Source organism: Ornithorhynchus anatinus, chromosome 10 (genome assembly GCF_004115215.2).
Source record: "Ornithorhynchus anatinus isolate Pmale09 chromosome 10, mOrnAna1.pri.v4, whole genome shotgun sequence".
NCBI classification, from domain to species: Eukaryota; Metazoa; Chordata; class Mammalia; order Monotremata; family Ornithorhynchidae; genus Ornithorhynchus; species Ornithorhynchus anatinus.
In genome coordinates, this window is record NC_041737.1 from 57138774 (window position 1) to 57156084 (window position 17311).

Genomic DNA, 17311 nt, shown 5'->3' on the forward strand with positions numbered 1-17311 from the left:
CGCCGAGTCGATTGGGATGAATGGGAACAGTGTGCTCAAGCTGGGAAGACTTGAGAATAATAATAATGGTGGCATGGGTTAAGCGTTAACTATGTGCAAAGCACTGTTCTAAGCGTTGTGGGGAGATGCAAGGTGATCGGGTTGTCCCACGTGGGGCTCACAGTCTTAATCCCCATTTTACAGATGAGGTCACCGAGGCCCAGAGAAGTGAAGTGACTCGTCCCAAGTCACCCAGCTGACCAGCGGCTGGGTCGGGATTTGAACCCACGACCGGCCCGGGCTCTTTCCACTGAGCCACGCGGCTTCTTGTAGCCACCCCAGCGCTTGGGATAGTGCTTGGCATAGACGAAGCGCTTGACAAATGCCATTATTATGATCATCAATAATTTAAAAATTATAATAATGACGTCCTGGGGGAGGAGATTGGGAAGGCTAGTCCAGCCCGGGGGAGTAACTCGGCCCGCGGGGATGGGCGGGTCAAAAGAAAAAGAGGGGGGGACGGGGCCTCTCCGACGGGTTGCGGAGGTGGGAAAAGGGTTTGAAGGGGGACGAGAGTTTAGAGCAGGCTGCGAATAACCTTGGCAACATGGCGAGTCTCTAAATACGCCGCGCCGACGGAATCGGGCCTCAAATTCCGCCTCTCTTCCCTCTCGCCCCCCCCTCTCCGATTTAATGGTTTCTTCCTCGTTCCCCGCCCTCCTCCCTCTGACCCGCACCCGCATCACGTGACGGGGGCCGCGAAGCCGCTCCGGGCCCGGGCGGACTACGACTCCCGGCGGGCCCCGCGCGCGCGGGGGGGGGGGGCGCCGATGCGCATGCGTATTTCGGCGGCTTTCGATTGGCCGCCGCCGGGTATTTGAAAGGGGCGGAGCGCGCGGGAAACTCAGTTAGGTTCCGGGCTTCTGCAGCGCGCGCGCGAGCCCGCGGACCGCATCGGGTAGGACACGGGGGCGAGCGGGGGGCGGCTGCGGGCTGCTGCTGCTCTGTCTCTGTCTCTTTGTTTCTTTGTGCATTGGTGTTCTTGCTGTGTGTGTGTGTGTATATTTGAGTTGTGTGTGGTGTGTGTGTTTGAGTTGCTGTTGTGTGTGTTGCCTCTGTGTGTGAGTTGCCGGTATGTGTGTGTGTTTGTGTATTTGAGTTGCCGGTGTGTGTGTGTGTTTGTGTATTGGGGTGGGGGGCGATTTGAAGCAGGTCCCTGAAGGTTAAGGAAGGGGACTTGGGTGACCCTCCCCTTCCCCTCCCTCCCCCTCAGGGTCTCATCTCCCCCCCTTCCTGCCCTTTGCCCTCCAGAAACCTCTACCACCCCCCATCCCCCGGGCACTCATCTTATAATGATAATAATGACGGCATTTGCTAAGCACTTACTGTGTGCCAAGCACTGTTCTGAGCGCGGGAGGGGGGAGACAGAAGGTCGTCAGGGTGTCCCGAGTGGGGCTCTCTCGGTCTTAACCCCCATTTTACAGATGAGGTACCTGAGGCCCAGAGAAGTGACTTGCCCTGTGTCACACAGCTGACAATAATGATATTTAAGTGCTTACTACGTGCCAAGCACTGTTCTAAGCGCTGCGGGGGGGGGAGGGAGAGATACAAAATTACCAAGTTGTCCCAGGTGCGGCTCACAGTCTTCATCCCCGCTTTCCAGATGAGGGAACGGAGGCCCAGAGAAGCGACGCGCCCACAGTCACCCAGCGGACAAGTGACGAAGTCGGGATTAGAACCCATGACCTCTGGCTCCCCGGCCCGGGCTCTTTCCACTGAGCCACGCCGCTCCTTACGGTGTTATGGTATTCGTTAAGCGCATATCCTACCCACCTGTCTGCTGCGTGACCATGGGCAAGTCACTTCACTTCCCTGGGCCTCAGTGCCTTCATCTGGAAAACGGGGATGGAGGCCGTGCCCAAGGCAATTTGCTTGGCTCCATCCCGGGACTTAGTACAGTGTCGGGCACACAATGATCATTACGGTATTTAAGCACTCACTATATGCCGAGCACCGTTCTAAGCGCTCAACAAATGCCGTAACGATTATTATATGTTCTAAGCGCCGGGGTGGATACGAGCGAATCGGTTTGGACCCGGTCCCTCTCCCGCATAGGGCTCACTCAGTTTAGAATGACGGCTTGTTTTGCTGGGAACGTGTCTGCCAACTCTGTTCTTTTGGACTCGCCCCAGCGCTCAGTACAGTGCTCTGCACATAGTGCTCGATAAATTCAATCAACCGTATATTATGAGCACTTAACAGGACTTGGTGGAAGAGCTGCGGCCTGGGTGTCAGAAGGACCTGGGTCCTATTCATTCGATACTATTTATTGAGCGCTTACTACGTGCAGAGCACTGCGCTAACTTCATTCATTCGATACTGTTTATTGAGCGCTTACTATGTGCAGAGCACTGTATTAAGCGCTTGGTCCTAATCTCGACTCCGCCACGTGTTCATTCAGTGGAATTTATTGAGCGCTTACTGTGTGCAGAGCGCTGTACTAAGCGCTTAGTCCTGATCCCGACTCTGCCGCACGTTCAGTCGAATTTATTGAGCGCTTCCTGAGCGCTCGGTCCTAATCCCGACTCTGCCACGTGTTCATTCAATCGAATTTATTGAGCGCTTACTGTGTGCAGAGCACTGTACTAGACGCTTGGAGAAAGTACAACAATTAACAGTGACGTTCCCTGCCGACAACGGGTCTGCCGTGTGACCTTGGGCAAGTCACTTCACTTCTCTGGGCCTCCGTTCCCTCGTCTGTAAAATAAGGAATAAGCCTGTGAGCCCCAGGTGGGACAGGGACTGCGTCCAACCTGATTACCTTGTATCTACCCCAGTGCTTAGAACAGTGCTGGACACAGAGTAAGTGCTTAACAAGTACCATCGTGACTGTGCGCGTACTAAGCGCCTGGGTGCGTACACTACAGCAGAGTTGCCGGACATGTTCCCTGCCCACAGCGAGGTGACGGTCTAGAGGGGGAGACGGACGTGAATAGAAATAATTTACGGACGTGGACTGCGGTGGGGCAGCGGGAAGGGGGAATCAAAGATGAAAGGCACGATCGATCCGTCAACTGAGCACCTACTATGTGCTGACAGTACTTAGCCCATCAGGTGGATTTATCGAGCGCTTCCCGTGAGTGTATTAAGCGCTTGGGAGCGTCCCGGGAGCGCCCGGTACGATCGAGCGGATGAATGGGGCTCGGTACGTGTGCCCGCCTGCGAAGACGTGCGTTCTTGCCCTCAGTGGCATCATGAAAAGTCTCAAGAGAGCAGATTTTGAGAAGCGGACCGGCAGCCAAGAGGAGGTGGCCGCTCTGCTGTCGGACCTGAAGGTGAGGGTGACCGCCGCGGGGCTGGCCTGACCCCCCCCCCCCCCGCCGGGCCACACACGGACCCCATCCGGGGGATGACCGCCGGCGGCACGGGGCGGGTGGCGCGCTAACGGTCCGCTGAGGGCTGGGCGGGTGGCGCGCTAACGGTCCGCTGAGGGCTCCTCCCCCGCCCCGCAGGAGCTGCTGTCCATCCCCGAGGGCCGGGCCCCGGAGCAGCGGCAGGCCTGCGACGCCACCCTGCGGGCCTGCAACCATCAGGTGGCCTCCGGGCCGGGCCCCCCGGCCCACCTGGCCGGCCTCCTGGAGCTGGTGGAGCTGGCCACGCGCGGCTACCTGGACTCCACCCCCCGGCGGCCGCCCCTCTACCTGGAGCGCATCCTGGCCGTCCTGCTGGGCAACGTGGCCGCCCGCGGGGCCCCCGAGGCCGCCCTGCGCGTGGCCGGCCCCCTGCACGCCTGCCTGGTCCGGGCCGCCCCCGAGGCCGCGGCCCCCCGAGACCTGGAGACGGTGGTCCGCAACGCCTTCTGCGTCCTGTGGAAGGCGGCGGAGGCCCTGGGGGACCGGCGGGCCGCCTGCGCCGCCCGCCTGCGGGCCGCGGCCTTCCTGGCCCTCCTGGAGGACGCCGGCGTCCCCGGCCGGCCGCCCCCGTTCGCCTCCCCGGCGGCCTGCCAGGCGGCGGCGGCCTGCCGGCTGTTCGACCCGCCCGGGGGAGCCCCGACCCGCGAGGACGCCCGCTTCCTCGGCCGGGAGCTGGCGGGCTGCCTGGAGGCGGCGGCGGGCCGGACCGGGGCGCCCCCGTCTGGGCCCCGCGCCCTGTGCCTGCTGGAGCTGACGCTGGAGCGCTGCCGCAGGCTGTGCCGCGCGGGCTGCTTCCAGGAGGCGGGCGAGGCGGCGGAGGAGCCCCGGGCCCGGCTGGAGGGGGCCGGGCTGGGCGCCGGCGGGCGGCTGTGCCTGCTGGGCGTGGAGCTGCACCGGGACCGGGACCGGGCCGGCGAGACGCTGGGGCGGGCGGCCGCCGAGCTCCGCGGGGCCCTGGGGACCCCGGCGCCCCCGCTCTGGGCCCTGGCCGCCAGCGGCCAGTTCCTGCTGTCGGCCCTGGAGGGCGGCGCCCGGCGGGACCCCGGCCCCCACGCCGCCACCGGCCTCTCCCGCTTCCTGGACCAGTACTGCCTCCTGCTCCGTCGCCTGCGGGGAAGCGTGAGTCGGGGCGGGGGGGGGGGGGGGGGCGTCCCGGGCCGGCTCCCGAGGCTCCGGCCCCCCAGACCGGCAGCTCGTCGAGGGCAGGGATGATGAGAGCCGTGGGACTTGGGAAGCGCTTACCGGGTGCCGGGCACCGGACCGAGCGCCGGGGGAGGAGGCGAGCGAATCGGGTCGGACGCGGTGCGGTCCCGCGGGGGCCTCGGGGTCTCAATCCCCATCGTGCAGGTGAGGGACCTGAGGCCCGGGCAAGCGAAGTGACCTGCTCGAGGTCACGCCGCAGACAAGCGGCAGAGTGGGATTAGAACCCGGGACCTTCTGACGCCCGAGCCACGAGGATCGTGACCGACCGATCACCCACCCCCCGGTCACTTCCTTTCTTCCACGTTGGGGACGGCCCCTCCAGACTGTCGGCCCGTCGTGGGCAGGGAGTGTGTTTGTTGCTCTTTTGGACTCTGCCAAGAGCTCAGTACAGTGATGTGCGCGCAGTAAGCGCTCAACACCCGCGACGGGCTGACTCTCCACTCCCTTCCGGCACCTCCCTCCGCACCGGGGGTGCCCGCGGCGGGCCGCCCGTGCCCCCTCTCGCCCATTCTCCCCAGCGCGACGCCCCCAGCTCCCCGCCCTCTCCACCCCTCTCCCCGGCAGGTCTCGGCCGACTCTCCCAAGCAGCAGCGGGCCCTGACCCAGATGCACTTTCACGGGCTCCAGCTGTTCACCGCCGTCATCTACGACCTGTTCCACGGGTGCCCGGCCCCGCCCGGCAGCGGCGAGCCGGGGGCCCGCCTCGCCGCGCGGCGGGAGTCCGACTCGGAGCTGGCCGGGCTGGAGGAGCCGTGTCGCCGCGCCGTGGGCTGGATGCTGGAGGCCCTGGAGGGCCTCACGGGGACCGAGGAGGAGGAGAATCTCACGCTGGCAGGTGAAGGCCGGGAGGGTAGAGGGTTGGACCCAGAGGGCGGGAAGAAGGGTGCCCAGAGACCACCGGGAGCCCCCCGCCCGTCTGGTGTCCAAGATGAGGGGGTGAGTCGGCGGGGGAGGCCGAGGGGGAGTCTGACCACCCTACCCCGGCCTCCAGACCTAAGCCAACCCCCTCCTCTCCCTCCCCGACACCCGGGGAGGGACCCGCTCGGGGGCTGGTGGTCCGGGGCGGGGAGGGAGCGGGGTCAGGGCCCCGAACGGCCTCCGTGTGGCTTCCGCCCAGCCTCCTGCACCAGCAACCTGGCCTACGGCTTCTACAGCCGCAAGCTCTACGCCCAGGCCGCCGCCGTCTTGGAGCCCCTCTGCCGGCGACTGAGCGCCGTGGAGCCCGGCTCGGGTCCCAGAGTGGCAGCGGAGAAGGTGCGGCGGCCCGGCGGGGCGGGGACGCGAGGCCCCGGGCCTCCCGAACGGGGCTGGGATGCCAGCGGACGGCGGCCCGCCGGAGGAGGGCACGTGCCCCATCCGGGTATCTCTCTCCTCCCGCCGGCGTCTGCAGCTGCACAGGTGTTTTCGGCTGCAAGTGGAGAGCCTGAGGAAGCTGGACCAGGGCGGCGTGGGCGCGGCGGCGGCGGCCGTGACCTCGTGGCTGGAGGCCCTGCGGCCCCACGACCCCCGGCACGTGGTCGAGCCCGTCGGCCTCTGGGCCCGCGTCAAGGTGGACGCCGGCAAGGTCGGCGCGGAGGAGCTGCGGCTGAGGTAGGCGGGGGCGGGCGGGGGCGGGGCGGGGCCGGCGGCCGGCCGGGAGGGTCCGAGCCACCCGCCCTCCGCAGGACGCTGCGGGACGCCCTGCCGGGCCGGAGCCCCGAGACCCTGACCGTCCTGCTGGCGGAGGAGCTGCGGGCGTACAAGGGGCTGCGGGCGGACACCGGGCGGGAGCGCTTCAACGTCATCTGCGACCTGCTGGAGCTGTGCCCGGAGGCGCCCGCCGGGGGCCGGGCCCGCGCCGTCCACCTGCTGGAGCTGGCACAGGTGCTCTGCTACAACGACCTGGCCCGGCAGACCGACTGGTGAGGGGCCGGGGCGGCGGCGGCCTCCGGGGCGGGGGGCGGGCGGGGGACGGCCGGGGGGCGGCCCGGTCAGCCCCCCTCCGCCCCCACAGCACGGCCCTGGACGCGGTGCGGGAGGCCCTGGAGCTGCTGGAGTCGGCGTCGGCCGGGCCCGCGGACCAGGACCGGCTCCGGGATGACCGGGCCCAGGCCCTCCTCTGGCTCCACATCTGCTCGCTGGAGGCCAAGATGAAGAAGGTGAGGGGCAGCCGGAGGGGGAGATCTGGGTGGGGGGGACGGGGGACGGGGGACGTCCCTCTCGCGTCCGAGCCGGCCCCCCCCCCCCCCCAGGGCACGGAGCGGGAACGCGGCGCCCGGGGCCAGCCCGGGCCGGACGAGTTCGAAGCCAACGACCTCAACTACGAAGACCGGGTCCAGGACGACCGCTTCCTGCACAGCGGCATCGCCTTCAACCTGCTCGGCGACGCCGGTGAGGGATGGGGGTCCGGCGGGGCGCTCGGGGACCTTTTCTGCTCGGGGACCTCGGGCAAGCCACTTCACTTCTCTGTGCCTCACTGTAAAAATGGGGATTGAGACCGCGAGCCCCCCGTGGGACGACCGGATCACCTCGGCCTTAGTTCGGTGCCTGGCACGTCGTGAGCGCTTCAGAACTACCATAATCGTTATTCCCAACGGTGGCCCCCCGCCTCCGCCTCTGCCTTCCCAGCTCAGTCGGAGAGCCTGGACCGGGCCCTGGCCCTGTGGCGGTCGATCCTGAGCGAGGCCCGGGTGCCCGCCGTGCGCTCCCCCAAGCAGACGGCCGGCTCGCTGCAGGTCCTGGGTGCCCTCTACCGTCTGGCCGCCAAGGTAGGAGGTGGCGGGGGGTGCCCCCGGGGGGAGGTGGGCACGGCTGGCACCCTCCGTCGGGTTTCCGCGCCCTCGTCCGACACCTCCCCTGGGCGTCCCACAGCCCCTGCGGGCCCTGGAGGCGTACGACTTGCTCCGGCGGCTCTCGGAGGCCCTGGGAGACCCCGCCGGGGTGGCCGCCGCCGCCTGCCACGGCGCCCGGATCCTGCTCCTGCTGGAGTGCCCCGCCTACGCCCAGGTGGGTACCGCCCCCGGGGAGGTCGAAAGGGTCTGGCTCGCCTGCCCCGGGGACCTCGGCATCCAACCTCCTGCCGCCCCCGCCAGCGCTCCCTGGAGGAGGCGGAGTCGAGCCTGAAGCGCGTCGACCCCGCGGCCGACTCCTCCCTGCTGCTCGCCCAGACCTGCGCCCTGCTCCGCAGCTGGCTCTGCTACGCCACTCGAAAGGTGGGCCCGGGGAGGGGCCGGAGGGGCGGCGGGGCCGGCGAGGGGCCCCGGGCCGGGCCCCTGACGGCCGCCCCGTCCCGTCCAGGTGCCGGCAGGGCTGGACCTGCTGCTGGGCGTGCTGCGCCACCCGGCCCTCCGGCGCCCGTCGAAGCCGTGGTACCTGCTGCGCGCCCAGACCCTGCAGCTGCTGGCCCGCTACCTGGCCCTCCCGCCCCACGGCCTCGCCGAGGAGCTGTGGGAAGAGCTCTGTGCCCAAGGTGGGCCGCCGTCGGCGCACCCTCCCCCACGAGCTCCGCCCCCGCCTCCCCGGGCCCTCCGCCTTCCGACCTCGGGGCCTGTGGGGTCATCCCCCCGCCTCAGATCTCCCGAAGTGATCTTAGGACGCCCCGTCAACCTTGAAGACACCTAAAACGGAGGCTTTCCGGTCTCCTTGTCCTTGGAAATCCCTCTCCTCCCAACCCCTGCCCCTTCGCGCCCCCAGAGCCTCTGTACCGGGTCCCCCGGCCGACAGAGCAGACGGGCCCCCTCCGGCTTCTTCCCCCCCCCCCCCCCGTGGTGAGGGCGTTCATTCAAGTGTATTTATTGAGCACTTACTGTGTGCACAGCACTGTACTAAACACTTGGGAGAGTACAGTACAACAACAGACAGACACACTCCCTGCCCACAGCGAGGAGGGGAGAGCGAGGCACGGGAGAGGAGAGAGGTTGGGGAAGGCTTCCCCGGTGGTGGGGGCTCCTGTCCCGGGACGGCTGAGACCGGGGCCTCGGGGCGAGGCCGTGGGCCCGAGAGCCCGGTCTCCCCCCGGGGAGGTTCCCTGCCTCAGCCGGACACCCGTCCCGTCCCGTCCCTCTGCCCGTCCCTCCACCCCTCGCCACCGCTGCAGGCTGGCACAGCCCGGAGACCGCCCTGACCGACTCCCACAAGCTCCTCCGCAGCATCGTCGTCCTCCTCGTGGGCAGCGACCTGTTCTCGCCCGGCCGGGGGGCGCCGGAGACCCCCTTCCCGGACTACGGTGGGGCCCGGCGGGGGGAGCGGGCCGGGGCCGGGAGGAGGGGCGGGTGGGGCGGGCCGCCCGGCCCCTCACCGCCCCGCCGCCCCCCCTCCCCGCAGGCGACAACCTGTGGCAGAAATGGCAGGTGCTGTCGGAGGTGTTGGCCTGCTCGGAGCAGCTGGTGCCGCTGCTCACCCGGCTGGGCAGTGCCAGCGAGGCCAAGGCCTTCTGCCTGGAGGCCCTGAAGCTGACCATGAAGCTGCAGACCCTACGGTGGTGAGTGGCCGGGGCGGGGCGGGGGGGCGGGCGGCGGGGCCGGAGGCCGGGGCCGACCCCCACCCTCTCCCTTCCCCCGGCCCCGCCGCCCTCCCTCCAGGTGCGCCCTGTTCCTGGTGCTCAAGGCGGAGTTGGAGGTGACCAGGGGCGATGTCGACCTCGGCCAGGCGGACCTGCAGCAAGTCCTCTTCCTGCTCGAGTCCTGCACGGGTCAGCGGCCCGGGTCGGCCCCGGGGGACGGGCAGGGGGTGGTGGGCCGCTGCAGCCCGCGGGGACCCGGGGAAGACCGCGTCTGGGCACCGGGCTCGGTCAGTCGGTGGTATCTGAGCGCTTACTGTGGGCAGAACACTCTACCGAGCGCTTGGGAGAGAAGCATAGACTAATAGAGGCGCGTTCCCTGCCCGCAGTAAGCTTAGAGTCTAGAGGGGGAGACGGACAGGAATAGGAAGAAATAAAAGACAGCTAGGGACGGAAGTGGGGTGGGGCTGGGAGGGGGGATGAGGGAAGGGAGCGGGAGAAGAGGAAAGGGAGGCTTAGGGAAGGCGTCTTGGAGGAGGTGAGCCTTCAATGGGGCTTGGGAGTCAGGAGGAGAGTAATGGTCTGCTGGATTTGAGGAGGGAGGGCATTCCAGGCCAGAGGCAGGACGTGGGCTCACGAGGGGTCGGCGACTGGGCGGGGACCTGCGTGGGACGGGGGTCCGGGGGCGGGACCAGGCGGGTGGGCGGGTTGACCCCGAGGTCACTTCCCTGACACGCGACGACTCCTCTCTCTCTCTCTCTCTCTCTCTCTCTCCCCCGGCCGCCCCCAGAGTTTGAAAGGGCAGAGTCACCGTCAGGCAAGGGCCCGGCGATCCGCCCCCAGAAGGGGCAGTGGCGGACTCGGGCCCCCGCCGCCCCGCGGCCCCCGCCGGAGGAGGAGCCGTTCCTCAAGGGGCCGGCCCTGGAGTTGGTGGCCACCGTGCCCGCCCGGCTGACCCGCGGCCCCTCGGCCTCCCGGCCCGCCGCGACGACCGCCGCCTCCTCCTCCCCCGTGCTGAAGGCCAGGCCCCGCGCCCGCCCCGACTTCCTGTCCCACCCGCCGGCCTGCGGCTGCGCCCTGTGCGGCGACCCCGCGCTCTCCGTCGTCTGCCTGCGCTGGGCCGTGGCGGCGGGCGGGGCCGAGCTGGCCCTCGGCCACCGGGCGGAAGGGGAGGCCCTGGTGCGGGTCGGGCTGGAGGGCTGCCCGGCGGCGGCGGCGCGGCTGGCCGAGGCCCTGCGGGCCTCCGCGGGCTCCCCCGCCGACCCGCCCGTCGCCCCCGGGCCGCTGGCAGAGGTGGCGGCCGGCGCCTACGCGCTGCTGGCGCTGGAGGGGGCGGGCCGGGCCCCGGGCCCGGAGCTGTGGGGGCTGCTGGAGGCCGGGCTGGACCACGTGGAGGCGCGGAGCCCCCGGCTGGCCCCCTGGCGCGCCACCCTGCTCCTGGCCCGGGCCCTGGCCTCCCTCTCGGCCCGCGGCTGCTCTCCCGCCCGGCTCTTTGCCGGCTGCTGGGCCTGGTGCCCGGCGGCGCCGCGGCCCCCTGAGGCCCGGTCCCGCCTGGAGGCCCCCGCCCGGGTCCCCCGAGGCCGGCGAGCGGCGGCACCCCCTCCCCAGGGAGACCCCCCGCTCCCGGAGGACGCGGAGGGCGCCGGCCTGGCGCGGCCCAGCGTGGCCTGCACCCCCCGGGCCCCGGGCCGGACCGGGCGGGCCGGCGCCCGCGCCCCCTTCGCCGTGTTCGAGGAGAGCAGCCCCCCGAGGCCCGAGCCCCGGCTCCCCAAGGCCCCCCGGCCGGGGCGGAGAGTCCAGTCCCGCCTCAAGGTCAGTGAGAGGCCCCGATGATAACGAGACAAATAAAAGCCGGTGTCTGAGTGCTTTCTATGAGCCAAGCACCGTTCCGAGCAACGGGGCGGATACGCGGTCATCGGGTTGGGCGGTCCCCGTCCCACAGGGGCCTCAGAGTCTTAATCCCCTTTTTACAGATGAGGGCGCTGAGGCCCGGAGAAGGGACTCGCCCAAGGTCACCCGGCACACAAGTGGCGGGATTAGAACCCGCACCCTCTGACCCCCAAGCCCGGGCTCTTGCCGCTAGGCCGTGCTGCTTCCTTCTCGGGAGACGCTGATCTCTTCCCTCCACCGGCCCGCTGACACCGGCGACCGGCCCCCCCCCCCCTCTCCCCTCTTGGGGCGTCGCCTGCTTGACCGCCTCGGGCCGTCCTCCCGTCCTCATTCGGTTCAAGTCAGTCGTATTTACCGAGCGCTCGCTGGGTGCGGAGCGCTGTACTAAGCGCTTGGGAGAGGGCGGTAGACCAGCTGAAAGAGGTTCCCCGCCCACAGCGAGCTGACGGTCTAGAGCGGGGAGACAGGCTTGCAAAGAAGTGTGGCCGTGGGCTTGGGAGTCAGAAGACGTGGTTTGATCCCGGCTCCGCCTCTCGTGCTGCTGGGCGACCTGGGGCAGGTCACTTCACTTCTCCGGGCCTCAGTTACCGTCCTCCGTAAAAGGGGGATGAAGCCGTGTGCCCACGTGGGACAACCTGACTACCTCGTATCTACTCCAGCTTTAGAACGGTGCTTTGGCCCACGGTAAGCGCTTAACAAATACTATGATTAAGTCAACGACAGGGCCCTGAGCCTTCTCCTGCTCTCTCCCGCCCCCAGGTGACCTTCAGCGACGACAAGCGACCTGGAAGACCTCCTCCTCCGCCCGCGGCCGAACCCAAGAGAGCGGGGGGCCGGGGCCGGGGCCGGGGCCGGGGCGGCAGGGCCCCAGGGGCCGGCGAGAAGGCGGCGGGCGGCCCCCCGGCCCCGGTCGCCGGCCCCAGGCCCCGCCGCTGCGGGAAAGCGGGGCCGGGCGCCCAGCGGGCCACCCCCGGGGTCTCCCGGCGCCGCCCGAGCCTGCCCGTGGAAGCGGCGCGGGCTCGCCACGGGGGGATGACGCCGAGGGACCGCCGGATCTGAGCCCCGAGACCCTCCGGGCCTCCGACCGGGACGAGGAGATCCCAGGTACGGCGGGGAGAGGCGGAGGGGGAAGCCGGGGGGCGGGGCGGGGCGGGGGCTCCTCCCGGCCCCCTCAGCGTCTCCTCTCGGCCGCAGTCGGGCCGGGGTCTGCCGGCGGGGTGCGCGAGGTGCTGAGACGCGATTCTGGCACGGAGACGGCCCCCTTCCCCGAGAGGCAGAGTCACGGAGAAGTCTCCGAGCTCCGGCCGATCCCCGCTCCCGTCGGTAAGCGGGGTGGGGGGACCGGCACCCCCTGAGGAGGGATTTGGGGAGGGGACCCTTCCCCACCTGGATCTCTGCGGGCGGCGGGTCCGTGCACGGGCCCGAGAAGCGGAGGACCCGGGTTCTAATCCCGGCTCCGCCGCCAGTCTGCTGTGTGACTTTGGGCAGGTCACTTGGTTTCTCAGTTCCCTCATCTGTAAAGCGGGGATTAAGACTGTGAGCCCCGTGTGGGACGGGGACCGTGGCCACCCCAGCGCTTAGAACGGTGCCTGGCCCGTAGTGAGCGCTTAAATGCCGTCCGAAAGGGGCGGGTCCCGGGGGAAGGCAAGGACCCGTCCCCTGCTGCGGGAGGGAGAAGGGGGCCGGCGGGAGGCGGGAAGACGAGACGGATGGCGGACGGGCCCGGGAGGGGTGACGGGCCGTTGACCAAGCAGAGAAGGGAGTGGACCTGCGGGGCGGTTAGGGGGAAGCTGGGAAGACTTCCCGGAGGAGGAGGTTTTAGTGGACATCGATAGCGGGAAGGGACCCGTTTGGGGGTTCGGGGGTGGACTCCGGGGCCCGGCCGGGGAGCCGGGCGGCCTCCCGGACCTCCGTCGTCACGGGCCGCCGCCGGGTAGAAGGGTCTCGGCCCGGGCCCCCCAGCCGCCGCTTTCTCCCCGCTCCGGGCCCAGGCCTCTCCACCCTGGACTCGGTGGCCACCTCGCTGGTGGTCGCCTTCCGCTGCGTCAGCCGCTGCCCCCCGAGCGGGCTCTACGGCCACCTGTGCCGCCTGCTGGCCCTCTGCCTGGGCCGCCGGGACCCCCTGGCCACCGCCTTCCTGGTGGCCGAGTCCGTGTCGGTCACCCCACGCCACCAGCTTCCTGGTCACCTGCACCGCCAACTCCGGTACGGCTCAGGGCCCGAGGGGGTGGGCCCGAGGGGGGGCCGGGGGGGCCCGGGGGGGGCCGAGCCCTCACCCCGTCCCCCGTCCCCCCCAGCGGCAAGACCCGGAAGCAGCGGGCGGCGGAGGGCACGGACGTGGCCGAGCAGCTGAAGGACCTGAGCCTGCACGAGGAGGCCGGGGCCCCCCGGCCCCTCACCCGCCTCCAGCGCCTGTTCGCCTTCGGGCCGGCCGGACCCAGCCCCTTCCCCCGGCCCGAGGCCGAGGCCTTCCGCCGGCGCCTGGGCCAGATGCCCGCGGGTGAGGCAGACCGATCCGGGGCGCACGGGGGACGGGCCCCCGGCGATCCTCGGCCGGAGGAAGTCGGGGCGGGGGCTAGGAGGGCGGGACGCGAGGGTGGTCTGGGGATCGTCCCAGCCTCCCCCCCGCGTCAAGGGCGACGAGACGGGGCGCCGGGCCCGGCGGCCGCCCGCCTTGACGGCCACCCCCGCGCGTCCCAGGCGTGACGGTGTGCGTGCTGGTGGCGTGCGGGCTGCGGCCCGGCGGCCCCGGGGACAGCCTGCTGCTCACCCGGCTGGAACGCGACCGGGACCCGATCACCGTCCACATCCCCACCGAGCTGGGCCAGGTGGGCCGCCGGACTGAGGGGGGCCCTACTGAGGGGGGCGGGGGCGGCGTGGAGCTGGGACTCAGCCATCTGCACCCTCCCTCCCTCCCTCTCTCTCTCTCCCTCCTTCTTTCCCTCTTTCCTTATTTCCTTCCCTCCCTCCCTCTTTGTCTCTCCCCCTTTTCTCCCCCCTTTCCTCCCTTCCTCTTCTCTCCCTTCCTCTCTCCTTTCCTTCCCCCCTCTTTCCTTTCCTTCCCCCTCTCTCCTTTCCTTCCCCCTCTCTCCTTTCCTTCCCCCCTCTCTCCTTCCTTCCCCCTCTCTCCTTTCCTTCCCCCCTCTCTCCTTTCCTTCCCCCCTCTCTCCTTTCCTTCCCCCCTCTCTCCTTTCCTTCCCCCTCCTCCCTTCCCCCCTCTGTCCTTCCCCCCTCTCTCCTTTCCTTCCCCCTCTCTCCTTTCCTTCCCCCCCTCTCTCCTTTCCTTCCCCCCCCCTCCTTTCCTTCCCCCCTCTCTCCTTTCCTTCCCCCCCCCCTTTCCTTCCCCCCTCTTCCTTTCCTTCCCCTCTCTCCTTTCCTTCCCCTCTCTCCTTTCCTTCCCTCTCTCCTTTCCTTCCCCTCTCTCCTTTCCTTCCCCCCCCTTTCCTTCCCCCCTCCTTTCCTCCCCCCCCTTTCTTTCCTTCCCCCCCCTTCTTTCCTTCCCCCTCTCTCCTTTCCTCCCCCCTTTTCCTCCCCCCCCCTTTCCTTCCCTCTCTCTTCCTTTTCTCCCCTCTCCTTTCTTCCCCTCTCCCTCCTTCCTCTGTCCGTCCCACCGCATCCTTGGCTCCAGCTTTCCCTGAGCGCTGCCCTGGCGGAGTTTGAGGCCATCCAGAAGGAGCAGAAGGAGAACAGCACCTGCACCGACAAGTGCCAGTGGTGGACGGGACGCCTGGAGCTCAACCGCAGGATGGAGGTGCCGGGGGGCGGCGGGGAGGGGCTTCTTCTCGGGCCACCCTTTCCCTCACTCTTCCCGGCCCTCACTGCCTACCGTGGAGCACGGGGGTCCCACGGGCGCTTGGCCCGGTGCTCGGCGCCCAGGAAGCGCTCAGTCCATCAGTCGATGGTCTCTGGCGAGCGCTTCCTGGGCGCCGAGCGCTGTACTTGGGAGAGGTCGGCGGGACGAGGAACAGACACCTCCCCCGGCACAATGAGGCGACGGCGTCGAGGGGACGCTCGGTGAGTCCCGCCCCGCCTCGCCCCGGGCCCAGGTCCTGATCGGGTCGCTGGAGAAGCACGTGCTGGGCTGCTGGCGGGGCCTGCTGCTGCCGCCCTGTGAGGACCCCGGCCCGGCCCTGGAGGCCGCCCGGCTGCGGGAGCCCCTGCGGGACTGCGGCTGGACCGGCCCGGACCTGGACCTGCTGCAGGTGGGCGGGGGGCCGGCGGCGGGCCGCGGGGGCCGGGGAGGGGGCGACGGCGGCCCCGGGACTGACGTGGGCCTCCGGCCGTGGCTCCGTCCTCCCCGCAGGTGGCCCTGGGCGGCGCCCACGCCCTCACCCCCCTGGACGTGCGCTCCCTGGCCCGGGGGCTGTGCCCGGCCCAGCCCGAGCGGGCGGAGGAGCTGCTGCGGGAGGCCGTGGAACGGCTGCGGGGCCGGACGGCGCGGCGGACCGGCCACCTCGTGCTCGTGCTGGACAAGGTGGGTGGGGACGGCCCGCGTCACGGGTCCGGGGCCCGGCGCCGCCCGCTCTGACTGTGGCCTGCTCCCCGTGCCCCAGCATCTTCAGAAGCTGCCGTGGGAGACGACCCCCAGCCTGCGGGCCCTGCCCGTCACACGCCTGCCCTCGCTCCGCTTTCTGCTCAGCTACGGGCTCCTGCGGGAGGTGAGGACCCGCGGCGGGCCGGGGGTGGAGCGGGCCTGGGGAACGGGAGGCGGGGAGAGGCCGGAGGGACCGTCCCGCCGTCTCCGGCTTCAGGCGCGGGCCCCGTCGGTGCTGGAGCGAGGCGTGGACCCCCGCAGCGCCTTCTACGTCCTGAACCCCCACGACAACCTGGCCGGCACCGAGGAGAGGTTCCGGGATCACTTCTGCAGGTGCGAGGGGCCCCCTGCTCCCGACCCCCGGGGTCCCCCGCCCCTCTTCCCGCGAGGGCTGGCGGTTGTCGGTTGCGTGCGTGCGTGTCCGGGGGGAGCTGCGCTCTAAGGAGGGCTGCCTGGTGGCTGCTGGTTGTGGGGGGTCGGGGACGGGGCGGGTGGGCTCCCCCTTGGCTGGCACGCTGAGTCCTTTGCCCTCCACCCCCCCGCCCCTCAGCGAGGAAGGCTGGCAGGGGGTGGTGGGGCAGGTCCCCAGCTCGGAGCAGCTGCAGGCGGCGCTGACGGAGCACGATTTGTACATGTGAGTGGCGGGGGGCGGCGGGGGAAGCGGGCGGGGAACCCGGGGGGCTGGCCCGGCCTGACCCGTCTCGGCCCGGCAGCTACGCGGGGCACGGGGCCGGCGCCCGCTTCCTGGACGGGCAGGCCATCCTGCGGCTGGACTGCCGGGCGGCGGCCCTGCTCTTCGGCTGCAGCAGCGCGGCCTTGGCCGTACGCGGGGACCTGGACGCCGCCGGCATCCTGCTCAAGTACCTCATGGCCGGATGGTCAGTCGGGGCGGGCCCGGGGGGATGGACGAGGCGGCGGGGCGGGAGTGGCCACCCAAGTCCCCGGCCTGGGCGGACGGGCTTCGTATCCCCTTCCGGCCTTGGCTCGGTGGATGGCATTTATTCGCTGAGTCGAATTTATTGAGCGCTTACCGCGTGCAGAGCACTGTGCGAAGCGCTTGGGAGAGGACGAGAGAACAGACGCATTCCCTGCCCGCAGTGAGTTTTTATTCTAGGGGGAACCCGGGGTTGGGCCAGGATTTCGGCGGGTCGGTGGCGGGGAGGGCGGCCCCGTTCCCCGGCCTGCGCCGACCCCTCTGCCCCCTCCCAGCCCCCTGTTTCTGGGGAACCTGTGGGACGTGACGGACCGGGACATCGACCGCTACACGGAGGCCTTGCTGCAGGGCTGGCTGGGGGCAGGCAGCGGAGCCCCCCTGCTCCAGCACGTGGCCCAGGCCCGCCAGGCCCCCCGCCTCAAACACCTCATCGGCGCGGCCCCCGTGGTCTACGGACTCCCCGTCCGCCTGCGGTGACGTCCCCCCGCCCCGCGGCGCCCCTCCTCGTTTTTAAACCCCCTGGAGATATTTAAACCCACACCGTATTTAATGTCGATCGCGTTTGGAAGCCTACCGGGCTCCGGTTAATAAAGTTATTAACGAAAGCCGCTGCTGCCGGTGAGCTCCTTTGGAGAAAGGGGGGTGCCCCCTCCATCCCCCTCAAACCCCAAGATATGGGACCCGGGTGCGGCTCGCTTCCTGTGGGAATGGGGTGTGCGCCCCTGTCCCGGCTGAGAGAAGCGACTTAATAATAATAATAATAATGTTGGTATTTGTTAAGCGCTTACTATGTGCAGAGCACTGTTCTAAGCGCTGGGGTAAACACAGGGGAATCAGGTTGTCCCACGTGGGGCTCACGGTCTTCATCCCCATTTTCCAGA

The 17311-nt window shown here is 69.7% G+C and overlaps 1 protein-coding gene across 1 annotated transcript; it reads left to right on the top strand.

Moving 5' to 3' along the window:
- Positions 1-2940: 2940 nt before the first annotated feature.
- ESPL1 (extra spindle pole bodies like 1, separase) lies at positions 2941-17035 on the top strand. The gene is given in 31 exon segments (XM_029072930.1): positions 2941-3314; positions 3492-4511; positions 5160-5430; positions 5713-5849; positions 5986-6185; positions 6260-6496; positions 6589-6733; positions 6827-6965; positions 7203-7342; positions 7446-7580; positions 7667-7786; positions 7872-8043; positions 8671-8799; positions 8898-9054; positions 9155-9264; positions 9863-10884; positions 11722-11739; positions 11741-11839; positions 11886-12066; positions 12157-12285; positions 12954-13167; positions 13260-13462; positions 13663-13790; positions 14591-14713; positions 15009-15164; positions 15266-15436; positions 15516-15620; positions 15714-15829; positions 16047-16130; positions 16210-16374; positions 16706-17035. Coding segments are annotated over 31 exon segments (6372 nt in total). The 5' UTR covers positions 2941-3170; the 3' UTR covers positions 16908-17035.
- The last annotated feature ends 276 nt before the right edge of the window (positions 17036-17311 follow it).